The sequence below is a fragment of the Hyaloscypha bicolor genome (assembly GCF_002865645.1).
Source record: "Hyaloscypha bicolor E unplaced genomic scaffold K444scaffold_53, whole genome shotgun sequence".
NCBI lineage: Eukaryota > Fungi > Ascomycota > Leotiomycetes > Helotiales > Hyaloscyphaceae > Hyaloscypha > Hyaloscypha bicolor.
The window spans coordinates 1,048,051-1,066,664 of record NW_020194555.1 but is presented as its reverse complement, the minus strand read 5'-3'; the positions used below and the strand labels follow the sequence as shown (position 1 = coordinate 1,066,664).

Here is an 18,614-nt window from a genome sequence, read left to right as displayed (position 1 = left end):
CGTCCCTTCCCGGGTCCGAATTTTGCGAGTAATAGGCTAAGGCCCTGTTTCGCACGGACGCACGTCTTTTGATTGCTAGCAACTGCCAACAACTATTACTAGCAAAGCTAGTATCCGCATAATTTAGAAGTGCTTCGCAAAATGCAAAAACTCAATAACCATTGCCATTACGGAATTTTTAGAGTAATCTCTGGTGATCTTAAATCTTAAGGCTTACTTTTCTTTAGTAATTACTCCTTATAATTATAGGGTATTATACCCTAATATTTATTCCTCTCTTAAGGCGAAAGTAATTAATTACATTACATTACATTGCATTACTATAACTTTACTACTAAGAAAGAATTCGCAATGAAAATTATATAAGAAGCACGATATTTATATAATAATTAAAATATCATACCTTAAGGAGAGCTATAAAGGTAGTAGAAAGGGCACATGGCAAAAGCTAGTATTTAAACGCTTAGTTTTTTCAGAACCACTTATGGTAGGTTGTTCTGAAAAAACTGCAATTTATATGGGAGCGAATACTAGTAATCGAACGCTAGTAATGGCTGCTAGTATACAAATATTTGCGAAACACATGAATTCCTAATAATCGAAAGCTGGTGTTCGAATACTGCCCAAATGCTAGCATTCAAAGGTTGCGAAACAGGGCCTGAGAGAGTAAGTTGGTTCGCTAATACCGGTACCTCCGTATCGTATCTTCACCACTGACGGGGGAGAGCGAAAGCGCATGGAGTGCATGTTAAGGTTACATGAGGGCTGAGGAACGGACTGGGGCTCTGTCTCGTCTGTTCAGATAATTGGACACCAATGCATGCCCTTCAGCCACTACCCTATGAAAAAACGGTCGGTTCGCCCTGTGAGACTTCGGGGCTGCATGCAAGGTTTCGGGCCCAGCCGTTATGGCCTCGCTTCAATTTTCAGCTCCACCTCTGTCAGGATGTTTTATTACGGTGGCTTTCCCTCAACCTCGGGTGGCTCACGCTTCCCGGATTCGACATCTCGAAGTCTTTGAGGAACGACGATACGATGGTTGCAATTCCGGCCACGAGGATGATACTGTTGGCAGCCCGGAAATCGTCGAAACCAAAGTCGTCGAAAGTGACGATGTAAGAATTTCCCCTCTTTCACATCTGCCTGTCCTTCTGTTATTTTGAGCCAAAGCTGATGTGGGATCGATATCGTAGAAATTGCACGAACGACTGCTCATGGGGCAAATATGGAAAATGGATTCTAGTGGGGGTCATACTGATGTTCGTCCTTGTTGCACTTTTGATGTAAGTCTTATTCTTCGGTGAATGTGGGTGGAGATGGACACACTTTGCGGTAAAGGAAATGAAGGCGCTGATGCAAAGTAGGTGCTGGCATTCTCATTGGCAGTTGAAGAGGAAGCGTAAGCCGATTAGGGGGACTGTTTGGATGGGGAAGGGCGCCCAGCATTTAGTCAGACGCGCGACTACCTTTAGACAGGGCAGAGGCGGAAGACGACCTCCTAGACCACCCCCAGATGTGCGCGAGGTGAAGGATGTGGAGAACAAGGCCGTCAGAGTTGAGGGAGCTGGAGTACAACCTCTCGTTGGCCATGGCGGAATGCCATCACCAGGACCACCTCCAGATTTCCAAGCGGAGAAGGGTCAGAATTCAGGCGTTGTGGCAGTTGCAGAGCCAGCTCCCGTTGTAGGTCATGGCGGAAACCCGCCTCCAGGACCGCCTCCAAATGTTGGTGGGGAGAAAAGTCTAAACAATGAGAGTGCAGCCGTTGAGGGAGGCGAAGGACAACCCCCGGTTGGCCATGGCGGCAAGCCACCCCCAGGACCACCTCCCGGGTACTCGATGGGAGCTGGCCAGGTGTAGAGTTGAAGAGTTGAAGTGTGTTCAAGATAACGGTGCTGGAGCTATTTCTGGGGTTTCAGGTATGTGGTAGGCATTGAATGATTGTGTTGTGCCGACTACAAGCAATATCGTAGGCTTGTGAGAGTTCGAGATCCAGGTAACTTTATCTAATGCAGCCCCCTTTCTTTCATGCGACAAATTACGCCCTACTTCTGTCGGATGCCATTCAATAAGGGTCGATTAAAGAGCTAATAAGCTGAGCAAGCCGAGCAAGCCGTAGCTATATATAAGAGATCACATGCTACTGAAGCGTGCTAGCCAAGGAGTTGCAATAAGCGGACGCCGCAATCGTATCATCTGACAACTTCACCCTCCAAAATTCTCAATCTAAATACCACCAACCTCCCTCTTATGACAAATACCTTCGACTTTCCCTCCATCCCGAATTCCTTATACGGCATCTCAATCTCCTCTAGAACTCTGTACCCCTCCTCCTCAAACAGTTTCACACTCGTTGGCCCCGTCCTAGCAAAAGTAGCTTTCCCAGCCATATCAGCAACGTCGTTACACTTCCTTGCAATCATTCTCCCAAATCCTCTCCGTTGATAATCTGGATCTACCCCAGTTCCTTGTCTCACTTCCTGTTTTCAGCTTCTCAAGTCTCAAATATCTTGGAGGGAAGAGGAACGTACTGAAGGGCTGAGTTGGGTCATAACCGTTCTTAAACAAACATTTCAAAAACGTTCCCTCGGAAAAGGCCGAGAATTTAAGCAACGATTCGGGGATATCGGGCGGTAAAGCGGGCAGGCCCTGGATTACCTGTTTTTGCTCTGGGGTTAAGTCCATCGGGATCCCTAGGCCACCATACACGCTACCATTTTCCTATCCCCCCAATATCAAGACTCATAAATCAAAACTTGGGAAGGATGAAGGAGGAATCAAGGCTGTGGAATTTGCGTACCCGTTTTCGTCAACAACTTTGTATGCTGTACAAGCCCCGGTTCCAGCCCAACCGTCATCTTCCCTTCTAGTATGGCTCGACAAACTGCGTACGCTTCGGCTGGGGTCACGGCTGCGTTCAGTGTCTTGGTGATGGGGTCCCAGCTCATGGAGTGGAGGAAGATACGAGTCTTTTCGTCGAGGTCGGCTGATACTGCCTCTTGGAGGAAAATCGGGTGGAATCCATCTCGAGATATAGTCAGATTTTGGATGAGACGGGAGTAGGGCAGGATTTTAGGCGGCGAAGGGTCAAAATCCAAAAAACCCAAACACCCAAACACCAAAACTGCGAATCGCATACTACTTAAAATTAGGCGTGCAATTGCACTAAAATTATACTAAGACTCGTAACTATTATAGCTAGTAAATAAAACTAGGTAATATACTAAGATAAGCTAGTTACTATTATTATAGGGAGTTCTCTACGTATTATAGTGAGCTGTTTCTCAAGGAGCTGCCCCTAAAGGAGTTTTTTACGTATCGCAGTGAGCTATCCCCTAGGGAGCTATCCCCAGGCTGCCATTCCGAGAAGGGCTACTCAGGCACAACTTAACCGCCTATATTGCTCAGAGGCTTCGCGAGGACCCCAGATTGTTCGATATGTTCGACGAGCCTCCATCGTACGCTGCACTCACGCAGATGTCAATAGGCAGCGGCGAGAGCCTTGCTACTGTGGCAGGAATTTTAGACCTCATTCTTCGGCGTGGAGGTGATTCAAATGTGAGATCGCGAACACCAAATATATCTGACTTGGTCTCACCCGTGGGTCATTTTCTTGCGCGGAGTCTTGTATTTCTTCAACGTGTTGTCGAACACGTCCATGTTCCCCGCTATGCGATTCAACGACTCCTTGGAAAATGGACTCTTTGATCTCTTGCTGTCCTATGGCGTAAATTCTAATCAGCCTTTATTGGATAGGAGGGGATCGCACACCGTTTTCTCGCACTTTCTGGATATATCGTTATCCAGGTTTCTGGGTAGCGAATGTTTTGACAGCTATCTCAGGATTTTAGATGCCTTCTTGCGATTTGGCGCCAGCCTCGGTGTTCCTATCCTGGCCGCGGATTCTGAGGGCGAAGTAGCACAAGGGAAGCTCGCGAGGCCTCGTCCGGAGGAACCGATTTTGACGTCCTACTGCACAGAACTCGGGACTCTTTCCCAATGACTAGCAGCTGATCCGGAAAGAGCGAGTTTCGTCTCTACAGTGACGGAGAAGCTTGTTTTCAAGCGTGCTGGGAAAGAGGAAGACTTGGGACAATTGTCTAATGCGATATCTAATACCCTGAGGCAGTTGCGAAACAATTATTGCGACTGGTCGAATCCGAGTTAGACTGTTCTAAGAACCGCAAGAGGCACCAAGGGAGCTGGGGTAATGAGCCGTCGGGTTCTGACATCAAGCATTCAGATGCGGGTAGTCTAATGCTAGATATTAGAGGGAACCAGAACCTTTATCGCATGCGAGGAGAGGGGAAAGTTTCGCTTGAAATAATAGTGTGGTGAGAAGTCGGGTAATCCAAGCAGGCATAAGAATCAAAAGGAGACCATATCAAGTTCGTGCAACTAAACAATGAACAGCAATGATTGCTGTTAAAATTACATAATTTAGGAATTGATTTCGTAATAATAAAATATAATCACCGGAACTTGATTATAGTGATATTATGCCTTACTAAGCCGGAATAGGGCGCTTTTGCCAATAGGATCTGTGTAAGAATGTCGGAATTAGTGCCTTAAATTATGCTCGACTTTTGCTTAATTTTATACAATGCGTTATGCAATACGTATTTAACAACTTGATTACTATATAATTACGCCGGACTTGATTACTTAATAATCGGACGCAATTACAATTCGCCCATCCCTGGGCGGCTGACAGCTGGCCGACCCCCAGCGATTTGTATTTGGGCCATTTAGGGGCTCTCCTTGACTAATGAGGGGTAAACGAAATTAGGCGACGTACCTAAAGGACGACGCGAGACACCCCACATGCTCGCGGTAGACAAAAAAGCTGGACAAAATACGTTCTGAAAGAACCATGCTCGTGTTTTTTAGAAGTCTGAAACTAATGGCAATAACTGAAAGAGATCTGCAATGGTAGCGCGAGAAGCTCTTATTGCCCCTGCCGATCAAAATAGACAGACGGTTTTTCTAATCTTAAATCAATGATCTTCCAGAAAATCCACAAAGAAACAGGGTTTTGGGCGTATTTGGGCACAATCGAGCTCCTCCGGCTGACTCAAAACCCTGCAAATACCGTGGTATTTCGCCAAGGGTTTCAGACTTCTAAAAAATACGAGTACGTCCGTACTGTCCCAGAACAGCACCAAATAGTCCTCAAGCGCCTACACATTACAATGATTTAGAACAGGTGTCCTGAAAGCGATAAGTAGGGATAGACAATTAATTTTAATTGCTACCCCATTAAGATATAATTAAATATAATGCTCTTGAGCCGATTAAGCGTTAAATTAAGTTGGTCCGGAAGAGGGTATAAATCCAGCCAATCAGAGGGCTGGAAATTAATACACGTAACAGACACTTCTCCTGTCTTTGAGAATATTCTTCCTATACACCAGGTTAGATATTAGTACTCTTATTAACTATATTTTAGTATTAGAGGATATTAATATAAGTAGAAGAGAGAAATAAAAATATATCTTTAGTTCTTATTATTATTTCATATAACTGTTATTTTTATTAAAAATCATAAATTTATATATAAAATAATATATATAATAATAGCAAGCCTATTATTATATAATAATACTAAGCCGATTAAATACTAATTAAATAATTAAATTTTTTCTATCCCTAGTAATAAGGCTATACAAGCGATTAGGCCAAGTATTTTATGTAATAAATTTATATAAGAGATATCCTCGTTCGGCCGGGCTTACTTGGTTCTTACTTAGTACACTTACTAGGTGAGAGAGGGCAATATATAAAAACCAGTAATATGCAAAATTTTCCCTGCCCTCCTACTATTGACTTTTCAATTTACTAAAATGCCACCCAAAGTAAAAGATATTGAAAAGCGAATTACTAAGGCCTCTAAGACTATGAATCGAGATTCTAGACTCAAAGAAACGAAGGCTATAGCTCATTTTTGGGCCTCGTATGATTAATTAATAGCCCGGTAAAGGGGTTGTCTTATAAGTAACTCTCGGGGTAAATATAATAAAAAACTTTTAGTACTATAAGATAAGTCTTTAAGAGATTATTTCTTAATACTTTATATCTCCGGGCGAAGTTCTAACCTGGAAGTAATTTAAATAAGTATCTCTAAGCTAGTTTATTATAATACTGGCAATATTAAGTTCTTTGTATTTTATAGATAAATAAAAGCCTGAATTACCTATAATTACGAATTCCTAAAATAAATTCGAAAGAAATTAATATCTACAAAATGTCTAAATATATATATTATAAAGGATATTAAAAAGTATTTTACTAATTTTAATAAATATAGAAGAAAATATAGTATTTATATAGAGGATATATTTAATTTTAATAAGAATAGCTTTTAAATTAGAGTAGTAATGGGAAATATTATATATATATTACTAAATTATAAAGTAGTATATAATACCGATTCAAATAATCGAGATTTAATTATAGTTATAGCTATAATTAATTATAATAAAAGAAAAGTTCCTATATATATTATTTTTAGGAAAATATACTATTTTATAGATATTTTCTATAAATATTTAATAATAATATTGAATTTATATATTCTTTTACTAGTTTTATAAATAATTGCCTGGGTTTATAATATCTTAAGTACTTTATTAAATACTATTCTTCTTTATAAACGGGTACCTATAGGATCTTAATTTTTAATAAATATAGTTCTTATTTATTTAATGAATTTTTATATCTTTATTAGGAGAATTATATCTAATCTTTTAAATTACTTATATATATAATTTATCTTTTTAATTACTTAATATTATTATTTTCTAATCTTTAAAATACTAGTTTTAAAAGAAGCTTTATTAAGAGATTTTTAATAATATAAAGAAGTTTAATAAAATAGACTTCTTTATAATTTTCCAGAGGTTTTGGGATAGGGTTTTCAAGAGCTAGTATATTAAAGAACTACTTATGCTACTTATATTACTCATACTACTTATAAATATTTATAAGTAGTATAAGTAGAATATAAGTAGTATAATATTCTAAAAATTTAAATAAAGTAAAGTATATATTTATAAGTAGCTACTATATAATAATAATAATTTAATAATATAGGTATTTATTAAATAGCCCTAGTAAAGATAAGTTAGGGCTTATATAAGACTAGCTAAATACTTATTTTCTATAATAATAAACTAGTTATATTCTTTAGAATCTTAATTTCCTCGTCTTATTTACTAAGTAATACTATTGCCTAATTAGGTAAAGATATAGTACTAGAGCAGCGCTAGACGGGAGGCTTACCTGATTAGGCTAGTCTGTCACGTGATCTGTCACGTGGGTACCTACTTATACTATTTATAAATAACTTGAATAAAGTATAAGTAAAATATAAGTAGTACTATAATTAGTTAAGTAAAATATAAATAAGATTTACTACTTTACTTTACTTTACTTATTTAATATACTATTAAAAGCCGGTATATTATAATTTCTTTCTTTGAGAAAACTGGATTAATATGTTTTGACTTATTTAGAATTCTATAGAAAATAAAGAAATATAAAGAGTTTTTAAAGTATTTATAAACTCTAATTCATTTTCTATAGTATTCTTTACTAATTTTATCTTCTTTTCCTGGTTTTACTATTCTATTATCCCGTATTTATATTATAAAAACTAAGTAAATAAACCTATATTATTAATATTATATATATAAAAATAAGGTATTAATTAAATTAAAAATCGCATAATATAATTAATAAATAATATATCTATTATTTCTTTAGTTTTATATATATAAAAGAAAATAGAAATAGTATTAAAAAGATTAATTTTAGCTAGTACTTTTACTAAATAAAATATACTAGATCTGGGCCTTATAGAAAAGAAGTATTTAGCTAGAAAAGAAAAAGCTAATAAAATTATTTAGAAATATAAGAAGATTACTATAGAATAAAAAAAAAAAATATTGAAACAGATAATAAAAATAAAGCTCGGGTAGTTAATATAAGATATATTAGGCTAAATAAGTCTTAGAGAAATAAATATTAAAAAATAATATAAAGGTTTAAAGCTAATTACTAGAATATAATTAATTAGAAAATAAAGGCTATTAATTATAATTTATAGGGAAAATAAGAATTATAATAAGCTAAAACTTTATAGTTCTATATATATGAGAAATTTTTTATATATTATTAGTTTTTATATATTATTTTTTCTTATCTAGTAAATATATTAAGGGAGAATTAGATAAGCCTAGCTAAATGAGTAATTAGTCTAATCTAAAAATAAAAATAAAAATAAAAAACTATTATAATACTAATTAATATAAATTATATTAATTAAAACTATATTATATATTATAGAAATTAATTATATATTTTCAAAATTGTAATATTTTTATTATTAAGGAAGTTATAATATATATAATTAAATAAGTAAATATTTTTTTATTTTATATAATTGCTTTTGTTTATTTTAGTTATTATATAATTACTTTCCTAAATTAATTACTTTTCTATAATTATATTAATATTTTAATAATTATAAATCTAATTAAGTATTTCTTTTATATATTTCTAATAGCTATCTCTATAAGCCTTTAGAAATACAAGCGAGCTAATTTAATTCTTAATTTAATTATAGTTCTTACTATAGCTAAAAAAGCTATAATTCAAGTAATTATTAATAAATAATATAAGAAATTCTCTAATATAAAGAATAATTCTAATGAATTAGATATTAAATAAAGTAATAAAGTAAAGCTTAAAGATTCGATTCTTTTTTAGGCTTAATAAAAGCTTATTATTAGTAGTAATAAAACAATTATTTTAGAGAAGCCTATATTTATATAATAAGAATAAAGACTTATAAAATAGGCTAGTAAGTTTCTTATTTTATTTTCTTATTTTTATATTATAATATAAGTATACTAATATTATTTTTAGCTTCTAGAGGCTTATATATCTCTAAATTAAGAAAGGAATTAGTAAAGCAATTAAGAACTTAATAAAAACATATATATAATTAGAAAGTAAAAGATATTCTAGTTATAAACTAATCTAGTAAGCTCAAAATTCCTATAATTATATTATTTTTTAAATAAAAGAAGCTATAATTCAATATTATTAGAAGACTAATTAATATTCCTAAAAATATATAATTAAAGGAAAAGTAAAGGCTTAAAGATAAAAATAATAAAATAAACGAGCTACTTTTAAATACTTTTATTAGAATTATATATAGAGATAATAAAGCTTTAAATATATAAATAATTTACTAAAAAGTTCTTAATAATATAGATATTAAGCTAGCCTAAATTAAAGAGCTATATACTTTATATATAATTACTAATTTATATTTATTCTAGAAATATACTTAATAGCTTTTAAAGCTAGGGCGGGCAATATTAACTTAGAAGAATTAATATATTACTTTTAGTAACTTCTAGTAATATGGTGGGGTTTTTTCTCTCTTGTCCCGTGACTACCGTCACGTGTCCTGCTTCCCAGGCATGCTGGCGCTAGTTTAAGGGGTTGCATAAGACCTCCGTCCATACGTACGATTAGCCTTCCCAATACATCAACCTTCGGAGCCCCTTATTTTTGACCATTCGTATTATTTTATTACTGGTGCTGAGAGTCTCAAGATTATTACTTCTACTTATTTAGCTTCCTACCCTCTTTACCTCCACCCACGCATCCAACGCCTATATATGGTCCGAAATCCATATAACAATCAAATCCCCATTACAGTAATTATTATTTAAATAATAGAAAGATACTAGTTTAATAAATTAGAAGGCTATTTAATTATTATTATTAATAATAATATAATATTCTATAAGAAACTAGGAATAATAAAAGAAATAATATCTCTAATTTAGATAATAAGGATATTTTTTAACCTATTATACTTAATTAATTAATTAAAAGCTTGAAATAATATTACTAAATAATTTTCTAAATACTATTAATTAAGAGATTTTACCTCGATTATTAATAATAATAGAAAAGCCTATTACTTATAATATAGCTTATTTATAGCTTTCTAAACTCGGCTTCTATTATTATAAAACTAAGAAAGGGCTTTATATAAATAGATATAAATAACCTAATATAATTTAGTATTATTAAAAAATGTTTTTACTATTAATAAAAAAGCTTTTATTATATATAGTTTAATATAAGAAAAATAAAGCTAATATATAATACATGATTTAATCTTTACTTTTAATTAAAGTTCAGATATATATAATATACTTTTATAATAAGAGCTATTTCTATAGATTTAATTATAAAAAGAGTCTCTGGCTTATAAATAGTTAGTAAAAAATGCCCGGAAAGAGTAAAAAAAGGCTAATTTGAAATTCTGAATTTATAGACTCTAAAAAGTATATTAAAATATTAAATAATAAAGGCATTTTTATTCCGAATAATCCTAATTTAAATACTTATTAAATTATATATTTAAACTTAAATAGGGACTTCTAGTAAAATATAAAATAGCTATTAGTACAGATTACTAGAATACTTAATATATTTAAATAAAAGTATCCAAATTATATAGCTATTTTAATATTTAATTAGTCTTTTATATATGCTTTATATAATAAAAATATACTAAATATCTTTAGTATAAATAAAATACTAGAAGGAATTAAAAAGAGTAATATTAAGACCTATAGAAGAAATATATACTTTTTACTAAAATATATAATTCCGGGATTATAGGGCAGTATTTAAGTTTTTTAATAACTTAATCCGAATAGAAAAAGAGAGCCTAAGGGCGTGAAATAGATTCTTATTAAATAAGGTTATAATATATCTAATTTAAGATTTAAATATTTAAAGAGTACTAAGTATACTATATCTCTTAAATATTCTTCTATTATTAAATAAACGTACTATTTAGCTCGTATACTATTAAACTACTAAGACTTCTTTAAAAAGAAGTTTCAAGTTAAAGAGCTTATTATAGATCGGGAATATAAGGCTATATTTTTACCAAAGTTCTATTATAAAATTAACCTAATTAAGATATATTAGAAATATAGCAAAACTCGATATTATTAAGTAAAAAAGACTAGCTTTCCAGATACCAAGATTAAGATAATAGAGGCACTTGAAGCTTATTTAATTGAGACTATATAAAGGTTTTATAATTATATATTTTATTAAATAGATATATATTAGAAGGAATTAAGTATTAAATAAGCTACTTGGTATATACGAAAGCAAAAATGCTATAGAATAATATCTAAAAAGATAATAAATAAATGGGATAATATATAAAAGTAAGGGAAAAAAGGTAGCTAAATAATAAATAAGGTTTATGGATTTAATTTGGCTAAAAGTTAGCTCGAAACCTATATAATTAGGGCCCTATTATATATATAATATATATAATACTAGAAAAAGCTATATTTAGTATTTAGAAAGGTTTACTTAAGCTTATAGGGCTTAATTATTATTATTATACTAATAATAAGGCTGGTAAGATGCCGCGATCTTCCCCTAAAGTCCAGGCTCATGTAACCTTAGCAAGCAAATATATTTGTGTTTTATAGGAAAAATCAAAAAAGTAAAAAGGGTCCGTATACTTTAAACCTCGATTATTAATGAACCACAAATAGTATTAAAAATCTAATTAATAGGTGTTTTTCGCCTGGTTCTATTCTATAATCGCATTACTTAGTATTAATTAATTAGGGTTGTGGTTAAAAAGTTATTATGGGCGTAAAAGAGCGACCGTTTTGTCGCTTTTGGATCGGACCGACTGTACTTTCTGGCTGCTGGTCCTAGCTGGTTGGTACCGCAAATTTAGCGAGGGACATCGCTTTTGTGGCCCAATCGCTCGTGTAGCCCAATCGAACCACCAATGGTAACCAGTGGAAGGTACGAACGTGGACAATCTCACATAATTCCGGTAATGGAGCCAGTCGGGGCTTGAGGTTTAATAATTAGGGGGTACAAAACCCGCATTTAATTGACTCACGGCAATCTCTGAGGGACTTATTGGCCACCGGCAACCGCCGAGAGGTCAGAGTGACGTCCTCAACTTGCCAGCTCAGTGTACTGTGTCGGTTTCGGCTGGACAGTGTCTCAACAGTTAATTTTCCACTCACACAGTCGCTGGGGCGCAGACTATAAGCTACAATATTAGGGTGCCTGTGGTTCTGGGTATGTAAATCTGCAATGCCGAGTTCCGAATTTCTGACTGTTTCAGTCCGTGTATGAAGGAGGATCGTGAGAAATATCAATGGGGTTTTGTCCGGTCGACAGATCTCGGCACTAAGCTGTGCCACCTTTCAATTTCAATTGAAATGGAATAAAAGATCGGGTTTGAAAAGAGCGCAAGACATCGATGCGGACATTACCTTATTTAATTAATCTAACTTAGTGCTTGAATCAGGGTTCCGCCGAAAAGTCTCGATGTGGTTTGGTTGCGCACTGCGCGGAAACTGAGGCCTGTGCTTCCCGCTTAGGTCATTCCGGAGTTGTGAAAGGGTGATCTGGTGCAAAACCACTCTAGTCAGTCAGCTGAGTCTGGAGGTAAGCACAGCTGTCCAGAGGCTGTGTAAATGCTGACCAAGTCAGCATCGCTTCGTAGCGCGGGATGCATCACGTGAGAGCTTCATGTATAAAGACGGCAAATTCCCAGTAAGGTGGTGCGACCCGTCCCCGTAAGGATCATTTCTGCTTGATATTCTATTCTGGCCTTCTCAATCCGTATCAAAGCGCTTTCCACTTGTCGCCCACCATGACAGATCAAGGGTACTTAGAACAGCCCGACCTCCACGTCAAGGCACCATTCCGCGCGGCACTCTTAACACAACCGGGGAACTTGCGCGAAGCTCTCCGCCAAGCCGTTGCAGATCCTACTAAGACGCTTTTCGGTGTCGGTCACGGAATTCCGAGTACTTTTGTAACTAAGGTAGGAGCTCGAAACTTGAACGTCCCTTGCTTCATATTAATTTGTCACTCTCCAGTTGATTGCATCTACAAAGCCCGACTTCATATGGATCGATGTCGAGCACGGCATGTTCAATCGTCTGACACTTCATGAGTAAGTTGCAACCTGTCAATTTTAACCACAGAAACCATATACTTACTCATGTATCTCTTTTCAGTGCTATCCATGCAGCTCAACACCACTCCGAAGGCAAAGCCATGATCATCGTCAGAGTCCCGAAGCACGACGAAATCAGCTTGACAACTGCACTGGACGCGGGCGCAGCAGGCATAGTGATTCCTCACTGCGAAAGTGCCAAAGAAGTGAAACAGGTCTTGGAGGAAGCATATTATCGTGAGTATCTTTCACTCCGCGTTTCAAGAGAAACACTGGTTGATGTTAATGACAGCCCCAATTGGAAAGCGATCTTTTAGTCCATGGACTTTCACACCCGGGATCTCGGATACTTCACTGTATAAGGGTGATCCTTTCAACATGGGCACTTCGAACCGTCATACTGCCGTCTTCGCACAGATTGAAAGTGTCAAAGGCGTGGAAAACGTGGACGAGATCGCAGCGCTTGAGGGCGTTTCTGGGTTGATGTTCGGTCCCGGAGACTATCTGGCGGATGCTGGACTACCCATACAGTTCGGCGGAGAGCCTCACCCTACCTTTGCAGATGCTTTCGGTAAATTTGTCGCCGCTGGTATGAAACACGGCAAGCCTCTAATCGGGTGAGTTTTCCCTGCTTATGCTTCTCTCTCATGGCGTTCTCTAACTGTGATATAGTGCCGCTCTGGCCCCAGAGATGATTCCAGGGATGATACAGCAAGGCTTTCGGGCGATTGCTGTTGCCTTTGATGTGTGGGGATTCGCAAATTTGGTTGATGGGGGTATCAAGAAGGGAAGAGAATTTGCTCAGCAGGCGGGTGAAGCTAACGGGGTAGTTGAAGTAAATGGAACGGCCGAAGCAAACGGAAAGGCTAAAGCAGACGGAAAAGCTAAAGCTAACGGACCGGCAAATGGCAAGGAGCCTTCGTCGAAGATTGAGTCTGATGTGGTCGTTGTTCTAAATAACTAGAGGGGGAAAGACGACCAAGCCAGTACGCTTGTTTTGTGAGTAATTTTTTAGATAGCGCCTAGATAGTTATAGATAGGAATTTCTGTCTCTGCTATATAGGCTGGCAAAGTCGAACCCAGACCTCCTCGTAGTGCGTGCCGGGGACTGTGACGGCGGGATTAAGGCAATGGTCAAAAGGGCTCAAAGTTCCGAGAATACTAAGCTAAAGAGAAGAAGGAGAGAGAGGGGTGGGGAGGGGATAGAAGGAGGGAAATACTAGCTGAAATCACTGAAACGCCGGCTAGCTAGGTGAAACTAGTCATGTGACAACCACCCCCTTATGACCATAGCCAGCGCCGTCACAGGGACTCTATATAGTTATTTTATACAAATAGCAAAGGTTTACTATAACCATAGCTTATGTAATAATCAGAGTTGTAATCGTTACTATGCAATGCGAAACGGCCTTTGTTACAACTTCTCTTAATTCTTAAGAGGCTATAGCAGCCCTTTTTCTTCTTCTTTAATATTATTATTATTTAGGGCTCTTAAAACTAGGGCAAGAATACTTTAATAGTTTTTAAAGACTTTATTTTGAAATATATTTATTCCAAAGCTAAAACCTTATTATATTCTTAATTCTAATATTAGTCGAGTTTTAATGCACTCTAATCCTTAATAGTAGCGGGCTGTTTTGACTGAAATATAGTCGTCGACTCTCTAGCATAAGCACGCTAATTTTGAAATTTTGGGTTGCTAAATTTCAGTGCCATACCCTCTAATTACAGGCTCCTTACAGCCCAATAGAGTCTCTAGGCTCTTGAATTTTAGCTCAGACTGTGTTCGTCCTTGAATTGAGGAGAGCTGTTATACGCCTTTACAAAAGGGAATCAAGGCAGAAACTTTACTAGCATTAATTAATGATAGATCAGGCTCACGTGGGCCTAATAAGGGAGAGTGACTTCGCAATGCTATCCTGATTTCTTCAGGGGTTTGTAATACACTTTTATATCTTCTACTTCACACTCAGTATCAAATTATGCAGTTTTCCATTATAATTATCAGTCCTGTATTTGAAATTTTGCGAAAAACTTCTACTCAGACCCCCCCCGAATCTGAGCAGCCTCGTTCGAGAAGGCGCTGTACTAGTAACGATTCTTTTTGATTCTTTGGAAAAGGATTCTTTCTCATTCCATTACTTAATACAGGGCTGGCTGGGCTGCGTTCACTGCTTGGACTAGCTTACTACCATAGTTGGAACAAGTAATGTCTTCTCATCAGGACTGAGCGCGAACTCGCGTGAGAAGAAGCCCATCGGAATTCGAGGGAAACCCTGCTACCCTGCTAGCTACTGAGTGCGGCTTCGACATTAACAATAGTAAGGCCAATGGAGGTATTCTTATAGTCGAATCTGTTCGGCTCCGCAGTTACATTATATCGCCCGTAATTAACGAAAATAGGGCCAGCGGGAGATGTGCCGACTTGCACGCTTGTAACTAGTGTATCGGACAAGGTGGGCTCGAACTTTTTGGCGTCGAACGCAAGAATCATATTACTATATCGCGCCGTGACCTCAACTTGCTTTCCGTTATGAGAAACTATGACTCAGACCTGTCCGCAACCTGTGTCGACCGTAGCAAGAAGAGCGGCGGATAGATTATTTTCTAGTATTTCGATATCGAGAATACTTAGTATATCTCCTGTCCGTAGCCTTGGTAATAATATGACTAGTTATATAGGGTCTTCTTTAATTAAGTAATAATACGCTACCAATAACTAAAAGGCCTCGTGGCATATTCAGGATTTTACCTTATATGTTTCTAGAAGTTAAACCTGTTTTCTCAGGTATTATTATGGTCCGGGAACTAATCTTTAATTCTCTCTAAGCTAGGCCAGGGTCATAATAGTTAGGGCCTGGTACTAAGTTTAGAGGCTGTGAACTAACTTTAATTAATATAAATATAATAATTTATAAACTAGGCTCTTATAATAAATTTATAATATAATAACTATTACTTATTTTAGTTAAAATAAAACAAAAATTCTAATTTAAAAATTCTATTAGTAGCTTATTCCTTTAGTAAATATTAATTACTTTATAGTAAATTACTATAAATATTAAAGGTTTTATAAGCCAAAAAATAAAATATTAGGCCTATTATTTTTTTTACTGGTTTTCCTAAGAATATAAAATAATTTGTCTATAAATTTCTATATTTCTGGCTTTATAAATAAAAAATATAATAATATATTTATTATAATTAATTAATTATTTAAATAATATATTAGCTTATTAATAATTAAGAATATTACTACTAGAACTATTATTAGCTTATTTTATTATTATATTTAGTAATTTCGAGATTAACTAGAATTAAATTAAAATTCTTAATTATGAAATATATCTAAATTAATAAATAAACGGAAATTATTTATTAGATTATTAATACTTGACTTTATTTCTTTATTAATTACTTTTATAATAATTAGATAAATTTATTTCTAGTATTTGATATTATAAGTACTACTTATATATATAAGTTAATTAGCTTATTTCTTTTAATAATTAATTACAAATATAAATCCAAGCTAAATTTTAATTAAATACTATTAATAATAGAATTTAAAATATTAAAAAAGAAACTTAATTAGGAAAAAATATAATAATAAACTAAAAGAATTAATATTATTATTAATTATACGCGAAAATATATAATAATAGCTTAGAATTATTAAGCTAAATAAGCTAATAAGAAATAATAAAAACCAGATTTTAGTTTAGAAAATATAGTTTATATAATTAAAAAAATATAAAAAACAAATTACTTATTTAATAAATTAGATTATTCTTTTACTAAATTATTTAAAATTAATAAAATAATAAATTACTTATACTAATTAGATCTTTTCTTATTTTATAGAATTTGGTTAATCTTTTATACTAATAAACTTTATAAGAATTCTACTAATTTATTACCTGGCTAAACTAATAAAAAGCCTAATTTTATTAAAATTAATAGTAAACTCGAATAAAAAATCGAGAAAATTCTTTCTTTTAAAATATTTTATAATAAGCTTTATTATAAAATTAAATAAAAGAAATAAAATATAAATAATAAATAATATCTTATATTAAATTTTAAGAACTTAGTATTTAAATTATATAAATTTTATAAGTAAAACCTTAATAAAGCAGAATTTTTTATTTAACTAAATAAGTAAATTTAATATATTAAAGAAAATAAATTTAATAAAAATTATTTAGATAATAATAAATCTTAATAATAAGGCTTTTATAACTAGATAAAAAAAAGAAAAACCTAAATATTTTCCGGGTTTTAGCTAAACTCTAATATATTTATTTTATTTTATTATATTAGTATTTATTCTCTTTTCTAGAAATTTAAGCAAAATATTTTCCTTTATTATCTAGGCAAATTACCTAAAAAGTGAATTTCAAAGCTAAGCTAAAAGTAAATACTTATTTACATTAGTTTAAAATATTATTAAAAATCGAAAGAAATTTTTCTATTTATTTTAACTATTTATACTATTACTATTATTTTAATAAAACTATTAATAAAAATAGAACTTATAGGAATTCCGGTAATATATTATCTAAAACCGAACTAAATAAGACTATTTACTAGATTTCAATTAATTAAATAATAGTAATAATATTTCAAGTTTAATAATTATAATTATTTATAATATAATTATTAGCTAAATTACTTTTATAAATGAAAATAATAATTTTTTTATTTAAAAATAAATTAATATATAAAATATAACTCATATTATTATTAAAAATATATCTAAAATTATTATATAAGCGATTTTAATAAAGTTTTCTAATAATAGTGAAATAAAGAATCTAGCTACTAGTAATAATAAATTAGATAGTTTAATAAGCGAAATAAATAATATTAAAAAGAAATACTAATATATTAATTCTATTAAACCAGGTATTAAAAAGATTAATAAGAATAAAAATAATATATTTAGAAAATATAAGATATTAAAAAGTAGTAAGAAATTTAATAAAAAGAAGTTTATTAATAAAAAGAACTCTAATAATAATAGAAATAGCTAAACTAGTATTAAAATATTTATTATAATTAAGAAATATATAGTATTAAATAGTAATTATTATATAAAGTACTAGTTTGAAATTAAAAACTAGTAAATAATTCTAAAGTCCAAAATAAAGAATAAATGCCTTATAAATATTAATGAATTAGTAAATAATATTATTAGCTAAATCGGAAAGCTTCTTAGAAGCTTTTATAAGAAAAAAATCTTAAAGCTTAAGGCCCGGGAATTTAATAATAAAATAGCTAAAATAATTAGTTTTAATATATAAGTTATTTACTAGAATAATTAACTCGAGAAACTTTATATTAAATTTATAAAGGCTTAAAGGCTAATTAAGTAATTCTAGAATAGCTTAATTAAATAAAATAATAATTAAATAAAATAAAATAATAGTTTAATTAAATAAAATAATAGTTTAATTAAATAAAAAAAATGATTTAATTAAATAAAAAAATATTATCTTAAATAAGAAAAAAGATAAATAAACTATTATATTAAAGCCTGCTTTAATAAATAAACTTAATT

The 18,614-nt window shown here is 32.8% G+C and overlaps 2 protein-coding genes across 2 annotated transcripts; both read left to right on the top strand.

Annotated features, from left to right (window-relative positions):
* The first annotated feature begins 994 nt into the window (after nucleotides 1–994).
* On the top strand, nucleotides 995–2,104 carry K444DRAFT_610431 (uncharacterized protein). Its single transcript, XM_024879747.1, has 3 exons — nucleotides 995–1,115; nucleotides 1,194–1,283; nucleotides 1,365–2,104. Exons 1-3 carry the CDS (start codon nucleotides 1,036–1,038, stop codon nucleotides 1,858–1,860), a joined length of 666 nt encoding a protein of 221 aa, XP_024739262.1. The 5' UTR covers nucleotides 995–1,035; the 3' UTR covers nucleotides 1,861–2,104.
* A 10,533-nt stretch (nucleotides 2,105–12,637) lies between these two features.
* K444DRAFT_557389 (uncharacterized protein) lies at nucleotides 12,638–14,355 on the top strand. Its single transcript, XM_024876781.1, has 5 exons — nucleotides 12,638–12,916; nucleotides 12,972–13,048; nucleotides 13,113–13,288; nucleotides 13,344–13,668; nucleotides 13,724–14,355. The coding sequence occupies exons 1-5, from the start codon at nucleotides 12,743–12,745 to the stop codon at nucleotides 14,013–14,015; spliced, it is 1,044 nt and encodes a 347-aa protein (XP_024739261.1). The 5' UTR covers nucleotides 12,638–12,742; the 3' UTR covers nucleotides 14,016–14,355.
* Nucleotides 14,356–18,614: the final 4,259 nt, after the last annotated feature.

What these genes read in the sequence shown, in the direction of transcription:
- K444DRAFT_610431 (XM_024879747.1), top strand. Translation starts at nt 1,036, where the DNA reads ATGGTTGCAATTCCGGCCACGAGGATGATACTGTTGGCAGCCCGGAAA. An exon ending in AAGTCGTCGAAAGTGACGAT is followed by an intron (nt 1,116 to 1,193) that starts GTAAGAATTTCC and finishes TCGATATCGTAG; the next exon opens with AAATTGCACGAACGACTGCT. An exon ending in GTCCTTGTTGCACTTTTGAT is followed by an intron (nt 1,284 to 1,364) that starts GTAAGTCTTATT and finishes GATGCAAAGTAG; the next exon opens with GTGCTGGCATTCTCATTGGC.
- K444DRAFT_557389 (XM_024876781.1), top strand. Translation starts at nt 12,743, where the DNA reads ATGACAGATCAAGGGTACTTAGAACAGCCCGACCTCCACGTCAAGGCA. An exon ending in CGAGTACTTTTGTAACTAAG is followed by an intron (nt 12,917 to 12,971) that starts GTAGGAGCTCGA and finishes GTCACTCTCCAG; the next exon opens with TTGATTGCATCTACAAAGCC. An exon ending in CACGGCAAGCCTCTAATCGG is followed by an intron (nt 13,669 to 13,723) that starts GTGAGTTTTCCC and finishes ACTGTGATATAG; the next exon opens with TGCCGCTCTGGCCCCAGAGA.